This window comes from Cuculus canorus, chromosome 5 (assembly GCF_017976375.1).
Source record: "Cuculus canorus isolate bCucCan1 chromosome 5, bCucCan1.pri, whole genome shotgun sequence".
Lineage (NCBI taxonomy): Eukaryota > Metazoa > Chordata > Aves > Cuculiformes > Cuculidae > Cuculus > Cuculus canorus.
In genome coordinates this window covers 45,068,237-45,090,834 of record NC_071405.1, presented here as the reverse complement: position 1 = coordinate 45,090,834, position 22,598 = coordinate 45,068,237, and the positions used below count along the sequence as shown (strand labels likewise).

General features: G+C 40.5%; 1 protein-coding gene across 1 annotated transcript in view; it reads right to left on the bottom strand.

Annotated features, from left to right (window-relative positions):
- LRP5 (LDL receptor related protein 5) overlaps positions 1 to 22,598 on the bottom strand; it is a 164,984-nt gene that overhangs the window by 126,385 nt on the left and 16,001 nt on the right. The window contains 1 exon segment of the mRNA XM_054067099.1: positions 9,668 to 10,064. Coding sequence (XP_053923074.1) covers positions 9,668 to 10,064 — 397 coding nt within the window.

Sequence of the window (22,598 nt, the reverse complement as noted above, 5' to 3'; positions counted from 1 at the left end):
CTGCTAGGCAGCTATCACAAATGAATATTCTTTAAAAAACCCAACCAAGCAGCACTAGAGAAGCACTGAACAAAAAGCATCCCTGGGGCAAGCTCTTGAGTTATTTTATTCAGTTCTTCAGAGATGCTTAAGTGTCTTCTCCCTTACTAAGTTTTAACCTTTAACTCCAGACTTTCAAGGCAAAATGGAGGTGGGGGAGGCAAGGGAGAGAAGAGATTAACATCTAATAATAATTTCATAACAATTGCACCAATTCCATCCCTAAATTGAATTGCAATTTGCTACACCAAAGAAACCAGCAGGAATAAAGCCAAACCTTCACCAGGGAGAAGTACATTTATACTTTCTGAACACATAACTAGTAGACCACCCAGTAGCCTAAAGCACTGGATCAAATAGAGTTTGTAAAATTCAGTTACTGCTCTGCTAGTAAGCACAGTAGCTGCAAGCTTCACTACCAAGCTTTGTAGTCAGAAGGCAACTAAACAAATGCAGTTCAACGCAGTCTGCAAGTCACTGGGTTTTGGCACATACTTATCACATGGAATCAAGGCTTAAGTGGTGCATCACTGCTATCAGAAGAATGAGACTGAAAGCCACCTTTTAAAAGTAAACAAGGTAAACAAGGTAAAGTTGGTAAACTGCACCCAGTGGTCTCCCCCCCCCCCCCCACTTAACTCTTTAAAATTCCAGGTGCAGGAGCAAGAACAGGATAAAATCTATATTTCCCCTTAGTTTTAAAAGCTGCAAGGTCATTTCTTGCTTCCTGATGCTTCAACCCCCTTGTCATAATTTTTGCAAAGAACAGAAATTGCGGCCAATCAGCCATCTGAGCTGGAAGGTATCAGACACATAATAAAAAGCAGCCAATGCTGCTCAAACACTTATTCCACCTCCCAAAATGTCATACAGTTGCCAAACCTTACGTAACTTGCTTACACAAAAGAAGGCAGTTGTACAGATGATGCAAATCAGTACAAATGTCTCCAGTTTCAACAGTGTTCTTGAACTTATACAAATCCAGGGCACAAAACAGGAGTTTACAGGAAACTGTTTTAGATTTCTGCACATTTAAAATTACTTCCCGCATCCCACCCTTAAAGTTACAAATACTTTTTTTTTTCCTTCCCCAGCACTGAACTTTGAGACCAGGATGTTCTTGATGAAAAATATTACATCAAACCCAAAAATATGCCACAGCAGGCAACCGTCACAATTAATCACACTGTATTCAAAGACATGCATTTAAAGCATAGCAAACAAAACCTCCAAGAATCACCCTTCTCCACTACAGTGTTCCTACAATGTCTTTTATTCTGACAGGTTTATTATTTTAGAATACATTCATTACATATGTATACTATACTATTTGGCAACTGAGAACAAAGAGGAAAAACAAATGCCTGACAACTGCTGGATGCTCAACTATTACCGCAATGAAGTGCTTGCAAGGAAAGAGCACATCATTTCCAACTCACCCTTATGGAGAGCGGTAAGACACCCTAGTGGTATCTCAAAAGTAAACAAACAAGCATTCAATACAGCTTCCACGGCCTGTTAAAAAGTCAGTTTACATGACACCATGAAGCTGAAGAATCATCGGAGAGAGGGACTCAAGATTTCCAAATACATTTAGCTAGAGAAGAAGGGTAGCAGTAAGGAGATACTTGCAACATTACTCAGGAAGATTAGGAAGATTCAGCTCGGGATGCAGCATTACCTACTTATTCTGCTAAGATCTCCTGAGGAAAAAAAAAAGAGTTGCACATGTGTTATGCACCTTCCCCTCTAAAAGAATGCCCAGCACATTCATATGCAAATGAAAAAACAACAAAAAACCTGTAACAAGATAAAATGAGCCCTCATAACTGTCCCTCAGGATTGCTGGATAAGTTACAAGGGACAATGCAACATGACTTTGTCTTCACAGAAATTTCTGAAGACAGCTGAAGAAATACCATATATTAATAAATTATTTCATGTTGAAAGCAATTCACAAGCAACTCTGCATTATACCACCATCTAGGATGATCAGGGAAGTTGCAGGAAACCAAGTAGGGAAATGACATGAAGAGGTCATGAGCCCTGCACCAAAAAGGCTGTTTTTTTCCACAAAATCACTGAATCTCTAAGGTTGGAAGGGACCTCTGGAGATTATCTTACTGCAACCCCACCACTCAAAGCAGGGTCAACCAGAGCTGGTCACCCATGGCTCAACCAGTCAGGTTCTGACTATGTCTAAGGCTGCAAGACTCCACAACATCTCTGGGCAACCTGATCCAGTGATTAATCAGCCTCTCAGTAGAGTTTTCTTTCATTTAAGTAGAACTCCTTCTATTTCAGCTTGTGCCTATTGCCTCTAGTCCTTTCAATGGATACCACTGAGAACAGTCTGGCTTCATTATCTTTACTCCTTCACATCACATATTTATACACGTTGATAAGATAATCTGAGTCTTTTCTCTTCCAGGTTAAACAACCAGCCGTGCTTTCTATGGTGAAGGCGCCAATCCCTTAATCATCTTCGTGGCCCTTTGTTAGGCTCACTGAGCACATCTGCCCCAGAACTGGACACAGTCCTTCAGGGGTGGCCTTACCAGCACTAAGCAGAGATTCCCTTTTGATAAAAGGTGCAGAATGAAATGCTGAACTCTCTCCATCAGCTTATGAGATGCTTCCCACCCTCTGCAGTTTACTGGTAGACCCAGCCACGACTTAATCTCTGGTTTAACTATCTCTAACGAAAGTTAAACCTAGATTTCTTTCTCTGTCCAGAAGGAACACTGGATTAAAGTGTGTCAAGAGTCCAAGAAATGTACACATTTTACTGACTTAATGGAGGAGAGCATCCAGCAAACACAAAGTAATTTGATCCTGTAAGTAAGGTGTTGTTCTACCCACAGATTTCACGCTTCTCATTAAACATTTAGCTAAAAGCCAAAGCATTTTATCTATTTCAGTGTGCTGATGTATTTTAACTCAATGTTTGTGGTAAGAGTTTACTCAAAGGATAGCCAATAATTTGTCAAGGCATGCAATCTAAGCATGTTCATTTGCATGCTTATAATTTTAAACACAATTTAACAAACAAAACCCTGTTAATGTACACATTCAACATTTATTTCAGCTTATACTATTTCTTAACTTTACATGAAAAAATTAAAAACCTGTTTTAAGGTAAGCCAAAGCCATCCATTCATGACAATCAGAATGGTGCCAATCCAGCCAGACCAACTGTTCATAAATGCCACCATTTCCATACTGCCTCTGTGCACCTATAAACTGCACTCATCATGTTCTCTAATAAAAGAGAACGCCAGCTTCCACCATTTCTTTAGTCCTAAAGCCGAAGCTACAAGACGAAGGCTACATTCCTGACTTCACCTGAGAAACCAGTGTAGCCCACGCTGGCACTGAGACAACCAAAGCCGTCCCATAGTTCCTTTTGTTCCCTTAAGAAATGGTGTAGAAACTAAAGAGATAAGAATACTATTATTCCCAAATTACTTAAGAAGACCTAATTTGCACAGAGCTAAGAAGCCTCAGTCTCTCTAGAACTCAGGATACAAGGAATGGCAGAATTTGCAGAGAAAAAAAAAAAAGAGTGCTAACATGGGAGTGAGTCAGCTTCACTCTCAAACGAAGCAAATGGTCTTTGAAAAATTAGTGCCCTTTAGTTAGTTATACCTATGAGTGAGAACACAGAGAAATAAAAATGGAGACTGATAAAACATTTACAGAAAGGCTGTCACCATCAAGAGCATCAATTTGAAAATCAGCAAAAATAACACTTCCCACAAGAACTTTAACCTTCTCATGCATGAGACTACTTGCAGCTATTTGGCCACCCATCATATCAAAAGCTTTCCAACTCCCAGAAATTACAGCTATACCAAGATACTGGATATGACTTATGACCAATTTTATGGTTGAGTACTTTTCTTACATTCTAAGAAAACAATTGTGCTAGTCATATATTCACCCTCATTACAGCATTTCAAATAATTAACCAAAAGCTTCAAAAACAATTTTATACTTGAAATTAATCACTAAATGTAAGTACACAAGATATAAACTAATCTCTAGCTTTCAAGGCAGCAATAATCATGTTTCAATTAAAACGAGGGCATCTTCTTCATTTTAACTGAGTAGTCATGAGAAAAAGTCATAATTGCTAAAAAGCATAACCTTTAATCATACCATGTTTGATGTTTTTCCCCTCTAGTATTTGCAATAGTCACAAGGTTTCATTCAGTATTCCCCTCCTCAACTATTTTAAAGCAGGCAAGATCAGATCACAGAATCATAGGATCACCAGGTTGGAAAGGACCCACTGGATCATCGAGTCCAACCACTCCTAACACTCCCTAAACCATGCCCCTCAGCATCTCGTCCACCCGTCCCTCAAACACCTCCAGGGAAGGTGACTCAACCACCTCCCTGGGCAGCCTCTGCCCAATGACCCTTTCCATGAAAGATTTTTTCCTGATGTCCAGCCTAAACCTCACCTGGCTGAGCTTCAGGCCATTCCCCCTTGTCCTGTCCCCTGTCACTTGGGAGAAGAGGCCAGCACCCTCCTCTCTACAGCCTCCTTTCAGGTAGTTGTAGAGAGTAATAAGGTCTCCCCTCAGCCTCCTCTTCTCCAGGCTAAACAACCCCAGCTCTCTCAGCTGCTCCTCATCAGACTTGTTCTCCAGCCCCCTCACCAGCTTCGTTGCTCGTCTCTGGACACGCTCCAGAGCCTCAACATCCTTCTTGTGGTGAGGGGCCCAGAACTGAACACAGTACTCAAGGTGCGGTCTCACCAGTGCCAAGTACAGAGGGAGAATAACCTCCCTGGACCTGCTGGTCACACTGTTTCTGATACAAGTCAAGATGCCATTGGCCTTCTTGGCCACCTGGGCACACTGCTGGCTCATGTTCGGTCGGCTGTCAACCAACACTCCCAGGTCCTTCTCCTCTAGGCAGCTTTCTAGCCAGACTTCCCCCAGTCTGTAGCACTGCATAGGGTTGTTGTGCCCCAAGTGCAGGACCCGACATTTGGCCTTGTTGAACCTCATCCCATTGGTCTCAGCCCAGTGGTCCAGCCTGTTCAGATCCCTTTGCAGAGCCTCCCTACCCTCCAGCAGATCCACACTTCCACCCAGCTTAGTGTTATCTGCAAACTTGCTAAGGGTGCACTCAATGCTTTCATCCAGGTCATTGATAAAGACATTGAACAGGGCTGGGCCCTGTACTGAGCCCTGGGGAACCCCACTTGTAACTGGCCTCCAGCTGGAGTTAACTCCATTTACCACCACTCTCTGGGCCCGGCCATCCAACCAGTTCTCAACGCAGGAGAGTGTGCACCTGTCCAGGCCAGAGGCTGACAGTTTCTGAAGCAGAGTGCTGTGAGAAACTGTGTCAAAGGCTTTACTGAAGTCCAAGAAGACTACATCCACAGCCTTTCCCTCATCCAGTAGTCAAGTCATCTTGTCATAGAAGGCGATCAGGTTAGTTTGGCAAGATCTGCCTTTCTTATACCCATGCTGACTGGGCCTGATCACCCAGTTCTCTTGTATGTGCTTCATGATAGCACTCAAGATCACCCATTCCATGACTTTCCCCGGCACTGAGGTCAGACTGACAGGTCTGTAGTTCCCTGGATCCTTCCTGCAACCCTTCTTATACATAGGCACAACATTTGCCAGCCTCCAGTCCAGTGGAACTTCCCCAGTCAGCCACGACTGCTGGAAGATGATGGAAAGGGGTTTGGAAAGGACATCAGCCAGCTACTTCGATACTCTTGGGTGGATCCCATCCGGCCCCACAGACTTGTGGGTGTATAGCTGGGCAAGCAAGTCTCTAACCACCTCCTCTTGGATCATGGGAGCCTCATTCTGCTCCTCTAACTCCTGGGTTTGTACACAGGGGGAACAATTTCCATTACTATTAAAGACTGAGGCAAAGAAGGCATTAAGTACCTCAGCCTCGTCCTAATCCCTTGTCACTGCTGTTCCTTCTGCATCCAATAGGAACTGAATATTCTCCCTAATCCTCCTTTTCTTGTTAATGTATTTGTAGAAAGATTTTTTTATTATCTTTCACAGACTTAGCCAATTTGATTTCTAGTTGGGCCTTAGCCCACCTGGTTTTTTCCCTGCATGATCTCACTTCCTCCCTGTAGTCCATCCAAGATGCCTGTCCCTTCTTCCAAAGCTCATAGACATTCCTCTTCTTTTTGATGCCTCTCAAGATCTCCCAACTCAACCAAGCTGTTTTTTTCCCCTGCCAGCTCCTTTTCCGGAACATGGAGATGGCTTGCTCCTGAGCTGCTAAAGACTGTCTCCCACAGGACTTTGCCAACCAGCCTTCCGAAGATGATACACGGTTAAAAACATTTCACCATTCAGAGTCATTTAAATAAAAATACCCAAAGCCTCAGTCTGGTGTAGCTCATACAGATCAGGCTTCAGCATACAGATCCCAGCGATTTCAACACAGAAAGCCAGTATGCTTAACCGTAAGTACAGGACACACTGTTGGGTGGGACCAAGGTCCTGCTGAATCAGCAGTTAACACCATTGCAGTTCTATTTAAGTGGTGCTATAAACACAGTTGTGAGTTACATAAGAACAGCTACAGGCCTGGTTCGTGGTTTTGCTGCAACACTGAGGAAACTCTGGTTTAACTATTAGGTGCATCTGAGGCTTTAAATATTTAAACTCTGAACTGGGAGCTTTCCAATCTTGACAGTTGCCCCTTCTAAACCCATCTTTTAATATCCCCCTTGTCATATTTAGTCAGTCAATCCTTTCCTTCCTCTAGTGCCAAGTACACCTTAGGTTAATGACAGTCATTGCTTGCAGATTTTGGCTAATTTGCCACAAGCAACCTGAAGCTTTGGTTAGGCTGGGCTATGGCACACGCTTCCTTAATGCTGCACAGAAACTGATTAGACTTGTTTTAACCTTCAACTAGTGGCCATCCGGTGCACAATAATTTTTTTATTGCTGTTTTCTAATTTGCATCTTATTTGCTTCCCCCAAAGCCTCTGCTATTCCAAATGGGGAAGACTACTGCATAAATGAAGCTGGCTTCTGCACAAGCCCACTGACACTGACACTGTTCAACAGATCCACACCATGTCAGGAAAGACATTTTAAAAACTAAAATGAAGGAAATGTAAAAACTGTTTTGCAGCTTTCCTTCATCCAGTCAAACCAATTCAAGGTCCTCCTTCTCCACGAACGCAATTTCTCTAATCCCTGCCAGAGTCAGCACACGAACTCAGGCACGGCCAATTCACAACCCCAGTGACTGCACCAAGTGAAGACTTGCTATACACACACACACAAACCCCCAAACAAGACAGCATGGGTTTTTTTAAGAAATCACTTTTTATTTTTCTTTAAAATAACCATTTCCCACATGTCAGATTCAGCTCTCTGTGCTTCAGCATATAAAAGGGGCAGAAATTTCTCAAGCAGTACTGTCTGCTGAATAAGCCAAATCGTAGAAAAGCAGCCTAACCTTGAACAGTAAGCTTGCTCCATAAGAAATCCCAGTAACCATCACATAACAAGGAACAAATTCAAGATTCATATTAACCAAAGCAGATGTTTCTAATACACTGTAGGCTTTCATGATGTGAGCTAACTAATTCATTAGCAATTAGCAGTGAAAGTCAAATATAAGGATTACGGATACGCTACAGCCTCTCAGAATCAGAGCCCTGTGTTACAAGTTGTTAATGTAGCAAGCCTAGAGATATGGATTTAGAGGTCCTGGATTTAATGACCCTTGTCAACACACATTCTAGGCTGTTCAGATCTAAGACCTACAGGACTGAGAATGAACTCATTTGTTTTGGCTATGCATTCACACATTCTTTTGAAAATTTCTATTCAGGAAATTCTAGTTTGCTTGTCTCAACACACAGTAAGGACTCAGTTCTGAAATGCACTTCTGCTTCTTCACACAACATTCATGATATTTAGGTTCTTTTTACCACACTGCAAAGAATTCCAACTATCTCTTTAGTTGGGCTTGAAGAAAATCTTTACATACATTGATTTGACTTGTTATAACTTGCTGTCCTGAAAACACGAAATTCTTATGCAAAAGCTGTGAACTCAACAAAACATCCACCTAGCAAGACAGTATATAAATGCTGATGTTCTCCAAGACACTGCCTAACGTCTTCCATTATATAATTACAGCTTCACATAAGCCACATCCAGTCTGGAATTTGGATGTTCAGAACAAAATGTCAGTGAACTTCCAGAAAAATATTCTGCACTATTACATAAAATCTTCTACAAAGCCCTTTGGTCCAACAAAACCACTCCACTTTCCCCTCTACTGATTTACTACTGAATCTTTCCACTACTTATCTGAAGGATGCAGGCAGCACTAGCATTTGACATGTCAACAAAAATAAGGATTTTGTTTCTTTGGGTACACACAGTTTCATTAAGTACTTGTACATTCTTTACATTAGCAATCATAAATGTACCCTAACTCCTCACATTCATCTGGGAAGCCCTATAGAGGAACCACTGCAAACGCAACCTGACCAAGTTCCAGCCTGTAGTGTGGAAGTTGCTGATATGGTAATCTTAAGTTGCCCCCTATTGCTTAGTTTCAATTTTCACACACCTGAAGAAGGTGGTTTCTCACGAGACTACCCGTCTCCCAGTGCAGGATAAACCACAAACTACTTTATATTTGTGGCTTACCCTAAGCTTTTCTATTAATTCAGCATCCCTTTGCAAAGAGGCCAGACTTCATGAAAATGTCAGTAGACACCTGTTACTTATAGGTGAGAAACCTGCCCACACATACCATACAGAAGAGGAAGATAAAGTGACCCCTGAAAAAGATCTCTGAAAACAGCAGCAAATTAGTGGCAAACCACCCCACTTCTGTGGATTTGTGCACACAAGAGAAGAGCACCTCACTTCTCTCTTCCCCATATCCCAAGGATCCAGCACAGCACAGCAGATCTTCAGTCACTACTACGATGAATACAAGCACCAACCATGTGAAATGGTGGGTAGCATTGAAGAGGGAGGGAGGAACCATACAGCAATATAAGTATTTTCAAGACCAGTAGAAGTAACATATCAGCCTGCTCCCTTACTACTTCCTAACCTGGTCACATTAAAGCAGTGAGACTCCCTGTTTTCACCTAGATTCTTTAACTTGCCAGCACAAACATTACCAACACCATCACTTAAAAATATCCTGATTTTGTTTATCAGAGCATTGCAAGTAGGAATTCCTGTTTTGACTTATGCAGATTTATGCAACTTGCTGACTACACATTTTAAACACACGTCACATCAAACAACAGTTAACTTACCAGACAAGATATCTGAGAAAGTAACAATAAAAAAGGCTTGGAAAATTAATTACTTTTCAGAAGTGCAATGGAATAAGTTAAGCAATCATACCGGTTGAATATTTGGCTTGGCACCTAAGAACAGCTCTGTTTTTCTTTTTTGCTGTCATTGCTTGCCACAAAATATTTAAGCTCAAACATATGTTCAGCTACATATCTTGAGAAAAATACCTTGGGAAAACATAAACTAAAACAAAGGGCTACGTCTCTTTCTTCAGAACTAAAAACTCAATATAAATCACCACTGTAGCAATTAAGCATTTAAGTCAAATTAATATTTACCCATGAGCAGGATCCAAAGCTATTGCCCTGGGCTGATCAAGGTCTTGCCAGAAGAGGACTTTTCTAGATGTTCCATTGAGATTAGCTACTTCTATCCTATTGGTTTCTGAATCCGTCCAGTAAAGTTTTTTCCCAATCCAATCACATGCCAGGCCATCCGGGGAAACCAGACCAGAAATGATGACATTCTGCACCACATTCCCAGTTTGGTTAATGTAAGTTTGCTTGATGGCTTCTTCACTCACATCTGTCCAAAAAACGATGCCTTGTGAATACTGGAAGTCAACCGCAGCAGCATCCTCTAAACCACTGACCACCACAGTGGATTCCAGCTTCGTGCCTCCAGCATCCACAAGTCGAACATCCCGTCGGTTGGCAAAAAGCAGAAAGGGAGATGCTACAGAAGAAAATAACAAAAACATGTCAGTATTATTGGCATCTACATACTCATACTGAGTATGAATATGGCAGAGGAGGATTTCTTCTCCCAGATCAGCAGGAAAGGCAGTATAGGAGAAGGAAGGTGGAAGTTTCACATGAGAGAAAAATGCACACTACTGAAAAAACTCTCCCTTCAGTATGTCAGACAAAGGAGTAAAAGACAGGGGGAAGAGCTGGTCCAATTCTGCATCTATGGGATATGGATAGCATCTTCAACATAATTAAAAGTTTAAACTCAGGTGATGCAACAGTACTCCGAACAATACCTTCTGGCCCAGGTTGAGAACAAATTAAGTCTTTATGGTTTAAAAGTTCGCTCACCAAGTTGAAGTGGTAACAACACATAGAAGGCAAGTTCTGATGCCCTTTAGTAACAGGTTGGAAGCCAACAGTATTAGACACAATCCCCTGAAACGCTCCTACCAAACACCCTCCTAGATAGCAAAGACTGTGACAAAGGTTCAGAACTACTGTCTTCTCCCTTGCGCCACAAAAAGAGAGATAAATTCAAGAAATTGTTTGAAAGCAGACAATGATGTGGGTTGTGGAAGTTTGTGAGGACTGCTGTTAGCTGGAAGAGGCTGTCAAGAGGAAAAAGGACAAGGGTTCTTGCTGTTTGAAAGTTGAAGTGGGTGGTAGAAGCTGGAGTCCTAATACTGAATGACAGCGAACAGACTTCAAAAAGGGAGCTAACTTATGATTGGTACAAAAGGGACAGGAAGCTTACAGACATGTCAAAATAACAGCCACAGAGATATTCCAGCAGTACCTGCACAAAGTTCTAGATCTCTTGCATGCAAGATTCAGTTGGACAATAACATGACCTTGGTGGATGACACAGACAGAAAAGAAGGAGGTAGGGAGAGTGACTCATGAGAGGCAAGGAAATTAACCTTGTGGAGTTGGAGCTGACAGCAAGACATACAGAAGCAGCAGTAACACTGGCAAAGATTTTAGCACAGAAAACATGGATTTTTCCCTCATACTAGATCTCATCTTCCAATACACTGAGAGAGATATAAATCTATACCTGCAGTTGAGGCTGTCCCTCTACACTCTGAGAGGGAGAGAAAGGTGTGAAGGTCTGAGGCCTACAAAGCCTCCCTTCACTCCCCAATATTACAAAACTCTAGCAGAGGGAGATTGTAAAGATCCTCTGAAGGATTCACGGGGCGGGGGGGGGGGAAGACGCATGTTTCAAAGAGAGGTAAAGGCACAATTAGGTCTAACTGCTCCTTCAGAAGAGAACATTAGGTAGACATACTGCAGAACATTCCTTCGCAAACATACCAGCCAGACTGATGGCCAAGTTAACCACTTCATTCCTCTCCTAAAAGTGCAGGCTTGCTTCTTCAGCAGTAAACAAGAAAAATATTTATCTGCAGAAATGGCTGGGAAGGCAGAAGCCAAGTACAAAGATGCCACCATACTGGCCACAGCTGTGAACATCATTGGCAGCCAAGGAAAATGCCAGTATTTCAGAAAAAGTCACTAAACACTGGAAGTAATAGAGCTCCCTCAGCTTCTCATCTGATTGTCAAATTCTGAAAGGGATCTTATGTGATCAAATGAAGAGCTATTTTCATTTGCCCCTACTGCTTGTCACCTTGAACCCCAGTACTGCTCCCTGACTCCTTCCTTCTATTCTTCTAACTGAAGTGGCCGCTCAAGTTCTATGTCTATCTATTGCTGACTCCTAGCTTCATATACAATCATTTAACCTGCTCTGCTTCCAAGGTAGGCTTAGCAGGGGTTCAAATACTTGCCACTCAACTCAAGGAACAACACACATAACAGAGCAGCATCAACAGATACGTTAGTTCATTGTCTATAGCTTCAAGCCTACGATATAAATATCTTCAGTTTCAAATTCATGTTACTGTATACAATATAGGAGAGTTAGTTCTTGATATCGTGTTTGAGATTCAATTCCTCTAGCACTTCTAAATGAAAACAGTTTATACCAGGTCTGAGTTGGAGGTCTGCTATTCTAGCAGCCCTGCCGCGCGCTACTGCCTTTTTTGTGAACTCTGGCTCCAGCTACAAGCTCACTGGAGAGTGTGTGCCACAGTATGGGCCAAAGTGAAGTACATTTCAGCTTATGAATTTATGTGCAGGCCACAGATCTCAGTTAGAATCTACAATTCAGCTTCAGATGAGCTTAAAAACATACATAAACATTCAGCATTCCCCCCCTCAAGTCAGGAAAGAGGTGGATTCATTCTTCTTTTTGGAGGAAGTCTATGCCAATGAAAGTAATAAGGAAAATCTAAATCAGCTGATTATTTTAGTGAGGATCTTGGACAGCAAAGACAATAGTTATCATGAATATTTCACTGAAAAGGTAATAGCTTTGTTTTTTACAATATTTAACTCAAGAAAGTTTATACAGCTTGAGGAGAATTATTTGTTAAGAAATGAAGTCTCAGTATAACTCCTATCTCATTTCCAAAACTGTCAAACCTTCCTCTCTGCCATCTTTAAAAACACAAGGAATAGTATCACGAAAGCCTGACAGGTTAGTTTTTGAAAACAGAAGAAAAAATGTCTAAAATGCAAAGTGCTTGTTTTCTTCTCTGCAACTCATTGTTTCCCCATAACGATGTCTACTACAAGTGGCACTGTAGCAAACCATTTGAACACTTGGAAAGTTTGATGTTAGTGGGCACTGTTTAAGTCACAAGTTCTTCAGGGCAGAGAATTGCTCAAGTTACGCACATTGTGTCACATAACCAGTCCCACCTCCAGCAAAAGATCAAAGCTGTACAAGGTCTATGTACAATTTTTTTTAAAAATATTGTCCCAAAAATGAAGCTACTATTAATGCAACCACGAAGGAAAAAGCTACCTGAAATATCAAGTTCAGTCAACAGCAGAGGAATTCAACGGCTTCTTAACTAAACATCAGATATGAATAATGCCTAATCCAAACAGTATCAATAATATCCCAACTCATCATTCCTTTCAAGAGAGTTCTTCCCCACTGATGCACACAGTAGGTCAACAGCATACAAGTAACTCCGTGTTCTCTGTAACTTCCGTGCTTCAGAGTCATCCTGACTGAAGAGCAGCTGCATTGTTACCTATGAACCCCCAGCAGGGAAATCACATTGCCCTGCTTCCAGTTGTATTAAATTTTTCCTGCGATTATACACTGATGTAAACTGATTGATTACTACAAACAGCTAGAGTTCATGCCTTTTAAGAATACATGAGTATTCAGTTTCCTTTGGAAAAAAGAGATAAGGCAGAACTCTTGATTTTGAAAACCATATTCACTCCTTTGCTCCTCCCCACCAGCCTATTTTATTCAGTCCAGATTTAAAAAAAAAAATGGTTGTAGAGCCTCTTTAGAGCATTACAGGTATAACAAAAAAACAAAAAAAAAAGAAAGCCAAACAACCCAACAGTGATCAAAACAAGTAACTGGTTCTCAACTTTGATTCTTGCTTGGAATGCCACTGAAGAAACACAGGCTCTCCCAACTTTAAAAATAATACATAAGTCAGAAGAGCAATTAAATGCTTACCAAGCAACATCTCTTGCTTGAGAAGTTATCCTGTGGTTAGAAAGCCACAAGACTCTCAAAGGAAAGCCTAGTGTGATGCTTTATTTTGATCAGCAATGCTCCTGAGAACTGAATATTGCTTGAAAGGGGAAACACCAGCTTCTGTTTTGAAAAGAGAAAAGAATAAACAGTAACAGGATGAATGATGAATGTGGAGGACAAATTGTTTATATCCAGCCTACTACCACCCAACTGAAAGGACAACATTCTAATGTAGATTGATTAAAAAAAAGCAGCTGTATTATCTTCCAGTAAAATTAGAACAGTCCATATTTTTTCCATAATAGGCAGTATTTAAAACCTCTGTACATAGCTGGACTTGACAATCCTTTGACAATGCAAATAAGAACTGAAAACCCCCAAAATTATCAAATGAACTCCAAACAACAGTCCAAACTGTAGAAAGTTATATACTTCTTGCAGCAATTCTACAATTTCACTTGTATCATGCAGTACTTGATCAACAATACTTCATTCTAGAAAGACATAGTATTTCTATTAAAAAAAACACCAATTTTCCAATGTTTTTTTCCTAACTGGAAAACTTATCCCTGACTTGACAATGGACCACTGAGGCTTAGTGCACAACAGTGTGAAAATACAGCTTTTCATCAGTCTATTAAATGGAGAAAAGGAAACACTTCTGATGAAGCTGGTTAGGAATCAAGCACAGGTTAAATTTCAAGCTTGCTCTTGCTCTCCTGAATGTGCCAGGGCACATCTTCTGTTAACCTTGTCTGTGTTTAATTACTGAATTTTAATCATTTTACCTGCACCAGGAAAGCTGTTTTGTGTAGACATAAGACTAGAGGATTTGTACACTGTATGCATAATCCATTTGGTGATAAATAAACAGTATCAGCTTTAGCATGTGTACCACAGTTTCCTTACCACAGATTCTACCACATCCATAAGCACATTTTCTAAATACCCAGAGGCTTAGAATATTGCTACTTTTTTTTGTATGGTGAAGTGCAGAGGAGTCTTTCTTTTTCTTTGCTTTCCATCCAACTCTGTTAAAAACATAAGCTCTACAAAGTATAGCAAGCCCACAGCCATCAGCCTAGCTCAAATTATCTTCCAACAGAACAGGCCAGTGTGTTGCTTCTGAATTCAGCCATTAAGTTTCATTTTTTGTTTTAATTATACCCATTTCATCTGTAGCACTTCATTTTAGGTAGTGCTTCAGGGTCCCTCACTAGCCCCACTGTGATGTGGGACAACTAAAAATTGCACTATATTAACTTTGCTATTTGTTTCAGTAATAGTCCTGAAAACTAATTTGATGAGGCTCAACTCATTTACATGTTAAGGCTAAGATGATCATGAATTATAATCAACAGAGCATTTGTCATCAGTTGCAGGTCAGACGCAAAGCTGCAACAGTTCTAAGACAAGCTAAGCAAGAGAGTTTTAAAAAGTTATGTTTATACTGCTGCTTAGTACTTGTTGATGTGCTTACATTTTGTCTCCTTCCCCTTACTGTCAAAATAGAAAGACATGATAACACTGGGGCACACACGATTCCTACTCTTGAAAGCACCACAAGTGCCAAACACACAGAAATCCTATGTATAGCAAAGGAGAAAAGCCTTACTTAACAATTCTTACACCATTTAACTAGGCTAAAGGTGATGGAAAGGTTTAACTGTGCTGTCAAGAAAACTGACTGAGGATTTTGGAAGCCTGGTACACAATATAAAATGAAGATCTTACTAAAGTAAGTATACAAACTAAAACAGCCATCCAAAATTACAGTATGTGCAACATCTTATATTTTATTTCAATTCTTAACAGGCCAAACGCATAGGGGACCTCTGTGGTTAAGCCAACTGTACTGCTGGACAGAGAGAACAGCATATAATTCCTGCAGCATTCAATGTTCCAAACCACAAAACATCCACTACCAGGGAACAAAACCAACCCCTCTACCCACCACAGGCACAAGATGGTGAAAAATACGTGTCAAAATGTTAGCACCCAAGGGTGTACAGTCTTATGGAAACTCTAAGATAGGATATGGGGTCAGCATGAATCAGCTTTCTATACTTAAAACCAGCTGCTCTGTGAAAACAAGACCATGCAGGTAAAGTCCGAACAGCCATAAATTATTTGGAGAAACCCGTTCTGGAGCACAGTGATCCCTCTTGTCCAGCTCTAACTCTTACTCTTCTGGAGCATAAGGAGGCTTAGACCTTTGATGGCTACTTCCAAACTTGGGGAAGAGAGTTATTCCACATGCTGTCACTCTTTTGGGCATTAACCGCATTTTTCATAGCTTAGCTCAAGGTGAGAGAGACAGTAGCTGCGGCAAGTTACATGCCAGGTCACACAGACACTACTCAAGCCATAAAGATGCAGGAAAAAAAAGTCAAAAAGTAGAGAGATGCAGGCACGGAAGAGAAAGGAAGATACTCAGGAGTTTAGCTAAACCTGTCTCCTAAAATAAACTCAGTCTACTGACACCTTGTTAGGCAAGAAGGGAATATGGCACATACAAAACCCATAGATACACATAAATTCATTTTACTCTTCTCAAACAACTATTAAATATTCAGCAGGAAAAAAAAAAAGATCCTTTTTAAATACCATCAGCCTCGCATTCTGGATCCTGGTTCATTTTACTGGCAGCTGCTGCTGTTGCACAGAATCTGAAATCACCAACTTCAAAAGACAGATAAATGTTGATTTTACTGTGCTAAGTGCACATACCTAACCCAAGTTTGAACTTGCCAGGTACTGTCCTCCAAAGAATAGGGAGCTATTGGTTTCATCCTCAAAACACTCCTCTTATTGTAGATAAGGTAGATTCTCAATACTAAATTAGAGAATATTCTTCCTGCAACTCAGATGTAGATGGTAGCAGTTTGTAGTGCAGGACTAAAAAAAAATCAGGAATGCCAGGTTTCACCCTCACGTATATCCCCTTTGTGAACTTCAGCAGGTGCTTCAGCCCAATTATTTGTAAAAATCATTCCACCTGCTACAAGCATACCTTTGCCTCTGCTGTTAATTACCTCAAAGGGCTCCTGAAAAGCCGACTCATGCTTAGACAAGGCACTTGAAGATCTTCATGATACACTCAGCTTTTCATTTCTCACATGACTAAAATTTCTCCTCTCTGTGAATCAGGGAGTGAGTGTGGGTGAGTGAGCTGTGGAGGAACAGCTGTTTAGTTATGGCTTGTTTCTAGTACTGCTTTAAGAGGAAAATATATTCCTTCCCCAAATTCCATCCCATTCCTCTAACAATTCAGCTCAATCCATTTGGTAGGCATTTCCCTCTCCAAACTGAAAGTGTTCTGGTTATTAAGTAAGGAGGATTCATTTCCATTTTATTTTATTTTAGGTAGAATTGAGGTCTGAAATTCAGACACGGGAGTGTTATTTTAAACCACTAAGAATATCCCACATTTATACACATTGCATGCAGCAGATGCCAGACAATTTTCGTAAATTTTACTCTTTACTAGCCTGTATTATAAATTGTTTGCATGGTCACAACAGGCATAAACCAGTGCAAAAGTAATCCAATCCACACTTGTATCCCGTATCCTAAAATATATCTGTTGCCAGTTTCACTTATACGCGCTAAGTGTTACCTTCAGTATCACTCCTGAATACTTGAAGACAGTCAAAATCTCAGTGGCCATCAATCTACAGCAAAAGGGAGGCTGTACACGATCAATGTACACACAAGAAGAGACAAGACTTCAGCTACAAATACTTCGCAAGGTATTCATGTAAATACATTATGTGTTATGTATGGGTGTTCATGTAAATAAATCATGTAAGTTTAAAGGACATCTGGTTTAGCAGCAGCAAGCTGGAAAGGGTCTACAGAAAAGTATTAAAAAAAAAAAGGTTTAAGTGGGTTTAGAAAACAAGTGAAGTTTGTACTTTTCACCTAGGAGAAGGGCTGGGAACACAATGAGAGAAAGATTAAAACAGTCCAACCAGTCAACACTGGTTTAGAAGTGGCTGAAGATCATTTCTTCTTAGCCACTGGAAAAAGGACACACTAAAGAAAATAGATCAGGTTAGGCTTTGCATTTTTCATTGACTGGGAAGGGAAGGCAGAGGTGGAGCAGAGAGAAACATGCTTTGAAGATACCAGAGCACATTACAGAAGCTGAGAATAGATTGCAACAGGTTATTTTTAATAGTGGTTGGATAGCCATTCACCAGGTATAGCTTGTGTACAATTACTTTCTGCCTCAGCAAAGGAGTTTCATCTGTGTGTGTCTCGAACTCAAATACCAAAGTTAGTTCATTTCCCTTGGTCAAGACATATCAAAGGATTTCACTGAAGAGCATGCTCTGAAGAAGTCCAGCAATGGTGCTTTATACAAATTATAGAACTTAGAATTTGTTCAGACTGTCCCGGCTGGCAATAAAATGTTTTGAAACTCACAACAGCACATTGTGAACTTATTAATTATTGTTTCGTCCTGTTTCTTCACACACCAGAAAAGCCAAGTGATTGGATTCAATGTGCATGATTTAGTGTATTTCCATCTCTGCAAATGCTTAGGTATGTGTGTTCAAGACCACTTTTCTCTGGACACACTATTTTAATGGAGAGTTCCTCAAACTTTTCTGTCTTTTCCCACAGACCACCCATTAAGCTCGCCACATGAAGTCCCCTCCTGGTGCACAAGGCAATGGTGCTCTTAGACTGCCCTTAATACCCCTGCAGCAAATACTGAGACGGATTACACGGAACAAGCATATTTCAACTTCTTTAAACACAGCTTAGCAGCTGGAAAGGAGAACAGCCAAGTCCATGCAAGCAGCCAACACTACACAGACCACCAAGCAGCATAAAGAACATATTTAGAGATCTGCTGAATATCAGCCATGATTTCAGGACTCTTACATCAAGTTGCTGAGATACACATTAGATAAGATTCACAAGCACATTTTTATTTAGAGGATAACAAAGATTCACTACAGCATAAAGCAATTTTCATTTCATCTGTTTTGTTAAGAGGAAATTTCTAAATATTATTCCAAAACTGGCTCTTGACAATCTCTCCCTGTGCAACGCACAACTGGTGTTCAGCCAAACAGTTGTGAGGACTGCAGTTCTGACTAGCTAACGCTAAACAGAAAATAGTTCTGCAGTCTGAACTGCCATTTCTCCCTGGCCTCAGGTTCTCACCCAACCATTTTACAGAGGTTAAAATACACATGAGATTTTCCCAAAAGCAGAGTCATACTGTTCACAACAGTTTGCTTATTCTTCTGAGGATTCTGTTACAATGTCTAGAACCACAATGCACACAACAGCTCAAATGCAAATATTCTGTCTGTTTGGGATTAGGGCATTTTGGATACAGACAGACACTAACAATGAGCTTTGGAAATTAGCACTTTGAAAACAGCTGTTAAACTGAGTATCCTCCAATCTTAGAAGTCAACTTTTGAGTTTGGTGCTGGCTGAAAATTAGAACCTGCACTGAACTGCAAGAAGTTTGAACTGACAACTTCTATCAAACTTCAGCGATAATGGCCAAAGCTCCCAAGGTCCACTGGTAATTCCAGTCTAAATGTAGACAGTAAATCCCATAATGAAGGTGAAAATTTTCCCACTCTTTAAGAACACCTAGGCAGCTCACAAGCCTGCACTGGGATGTTTGAGTTTGACACTATGTCCAAACAGAGGAACTGGATAGCAGAGGAAGACTCATCACATATGCATGCGCAATCTATTGACCCACACCACAGTCAGCCTCCAAACCTCCTCTATGTTAAATTAAGAATGGTGTAATACGAGGAAGGCTATCACAGGCCTCACACACCAGCTGTTGTCTCAAGATGTAACAAGCAACTTCTCCAGATCCACCACAGACTACTGCACTGGATACTCACCTCCTCCAACAATACAAGCTATGTCTTTACACTGCCCTCTGTAAAAGTGAAAGATACAGTAAGCGCTCAGAATTATATCGGCAACCTTTATTGACAAGTTACTCTGAGGGAAGAAGAGAGAATTACTTTATAGTGTGTCTCATGCAAGAGCCCACAGTGACCCCACCTCAGCTAGAAGTTCAGTTCAGAAGACACTGAGGACCATGTTCTGTGGCAAGTCATTCAGCAACTCACTAAGATATCATCCTAGAAAGCCAGTTGCTGATGGTAGGAACACTCATGTCAACAGCAGGTCCGTGGCCCTTTTATGAAGACACTGCAGCACTAGTCAAAGCATTTCCTAAATACTTGACTCAGCTGATCAGATACTAACGAACAAATACTTTACCTCTCTCCTCAGCCTGCTGTAGGTCTTGGCCAGTTAACTGAAACACAACCTTGTTTTTTGCCTGCTCAGACAGCATGTTTGCATCAACTTATTCTGATGCGAAGCTCAAAAACTAATGGCTCAACTTGATATGAGTCATGGTGTTCGTGTACACACTGATAGCAAAATTCACCCTGTTGCTCTCTCTTTGCAAGGTAGACTGTGCATGAATTCCTTAGTGGATTGTGTTTCTGTGTTGCACCCAGAAAGCCGAGTTAGATGTTTGTGGGGCCGTAGCACTGGGAAGGAGCTTAGCAGATCAGGATTTGATTCCCATTCTACTGGACTACCTTGTTCAAATATCACTCCTCTTCACATTGATTCTGTAATGCCAAATACTTTCATTGTCTTGTTAGTGAGAAGGTTTCATATTTTGATTATGTGTTCCTTAAAGTAGAAACCTATGTTTTGTCTAATACCATAGGACACTAGTTTCAATTTCATAAAAGTGTTTACGATATTCAAGCTACACGAGAGCTATCTGCCAGCTGCCTCATTATGTTTCTCTTTGGGAGAATTAATACAGCAATCTGCTAGTATCCACAAAAATCAGTAACAGCCTGTCCATTGAGATCTCTGGTATTTTCTGCTTTTAGAAAAAGAAGTGGCACTGGAATAGTTTCTTACATGGTATTGCCGTTGGTCTTTATCAAAACATGTAAGCAGAAAGGCAGTGCTTAAAAATAGGGATGTGGCATGAAAAAAAAACATACTCGGATGTTTCACATTCTGTGACAGAGAGTCCATGGCAATAACTCTACTGTTACTTTAAATGCAGCAGGCATGGATTTCCCTTCACCCCTATGTTACATTCAGTGGAGTTTAAAAACTGCAGAGGAAACTGAATATTTGTCCTACCTCTGCACAAACTGATTTACAATAGCACAGACAAAAGGGTGACTTCCTTCGACATCTAAACACAACTTTCGTTGTGAGTAACAGTTCAGGTCAATCCATGAGCGGAAAAGAAAAAAAACCCTACAGTGTCCCCTTTTATAGATTCTGGATGCCAATGGGAACAAGGTTCTTTCCTGGTTTGTTTGGTTTGGGGTTTTTTCCAGTTTATTTTATTCCTCCTTGGTTTGGCAGACTGCTGTCTCGCCAATAATAGTAGGTTATGCAGCAATGATAGTTCCAAAATGTAATGGATAAAATAGTGGTTCTACCTCATTTGGAAAATTTGGCTTCAAATTTTCTTCAGGACTTGAACAAACACAGGCTTGACAAAGGTATGCTTGTTTCTGATCTGAATTGTTTCCAATTTCTAGTTCCAGATGTTAACTCCAAAAGACATAAATCTTAAGAAAGCTGGAAAAAGACATTTCACTTCTATCTCTGCCAAACATACAATACGTACCCTTGAAAATGTAATATGTTTGTAAAATACAGAAAACTAACTTAGAAATAGCATGTGCTAGATTCAGCCTCTGACAAATGTTATTCATTGGAACAAATGTATACTCAAGTCAGATGTGGAAGACTCAAAACTACAGGTTCCATAATCTGACATGGTTTTCTTCTAACTGTAAAGAATCTTCACAAATATCACCATCTTGTCACAGGGAACCTGCCAGATGATTCTGGGTTTTAGAGGGTGTGAGGTTGAGAGAAGTTTTCAGAACAAAGTTGTGGACAGGACTTCTGATTTTTGTGCAAGTCTTGTGACTCTCTTCCAGTCAAATATTCAAGATTTTGCTTTTGTGAGAGTTTGTTAGGAAGGAGAGCAAAAAGAAGATAAGGTGAAAAGGATTATTTAAGATAATGAAATCAGTAATATTGTTCTTGTATTCATATCACTGAAAATACTTAATTTGCTGCCTCTAATGTAGCAAACAAATACAGTACTCCGTTCCAAGCTTTAGAAAATCACTCCTTGTTGGAGATGATTCTGCTTTAGCCAAGAATACTGATTAGACTAAATTTGTTTCTTACAGCATCTTTTGCTTCTCTAAGGTCAACGTTTGTCCTACAAGTTATTGTCTGGAGTGTTTGTCCTGCTGGAACTACACAAAGGAAGAGCTTCTGCTCTCTTTATTATCAGTAGTCTATAAATCTAACTGGTTTTCAATGTTGTGGAGGCAAAGACACAGCGCTTCTGATAATCTAGCTTTTTCTCAAACATCTGTTTCAAAATAGTGGATTTGCTGGAAGAGACAGCGTGTTAAGGATTTCACTAACTTTTCTTCCTTTTTTTTGTTAGAAGTCAGCCAAGGGTCAGGAAAAGAAAACAAAACCTTACTTGATTTTTTGAGGGTTAAAATGATCATAGTATCCGTTAGTAACTGAATCAAAAATTCAACTCTTCCAAAGTGTCTGAAGGGAACTGTTAATTAAAAGAGGTGTCATGATGCTACTGAACACACCCATTTTGACAAATTGATTTCATGTGTCTTTGGTGATCAGTGCATGATTATTATAGACCTATTGGAATAGAATCCTACGACCTTTGGGGCAAACTTGTATTCTGCTGTTAATGCAAATTAATACCAGTTTTATCTTCAATGGCATTGCAGTTCACATACTTGCAAAGCACGTGGTTAGCTCACATTGATCAAAGGCAGGCAAGTGAATATTGCTCATTAACTGATGATATTCTTGCTTATAGAGGGTAGAGCACATTCT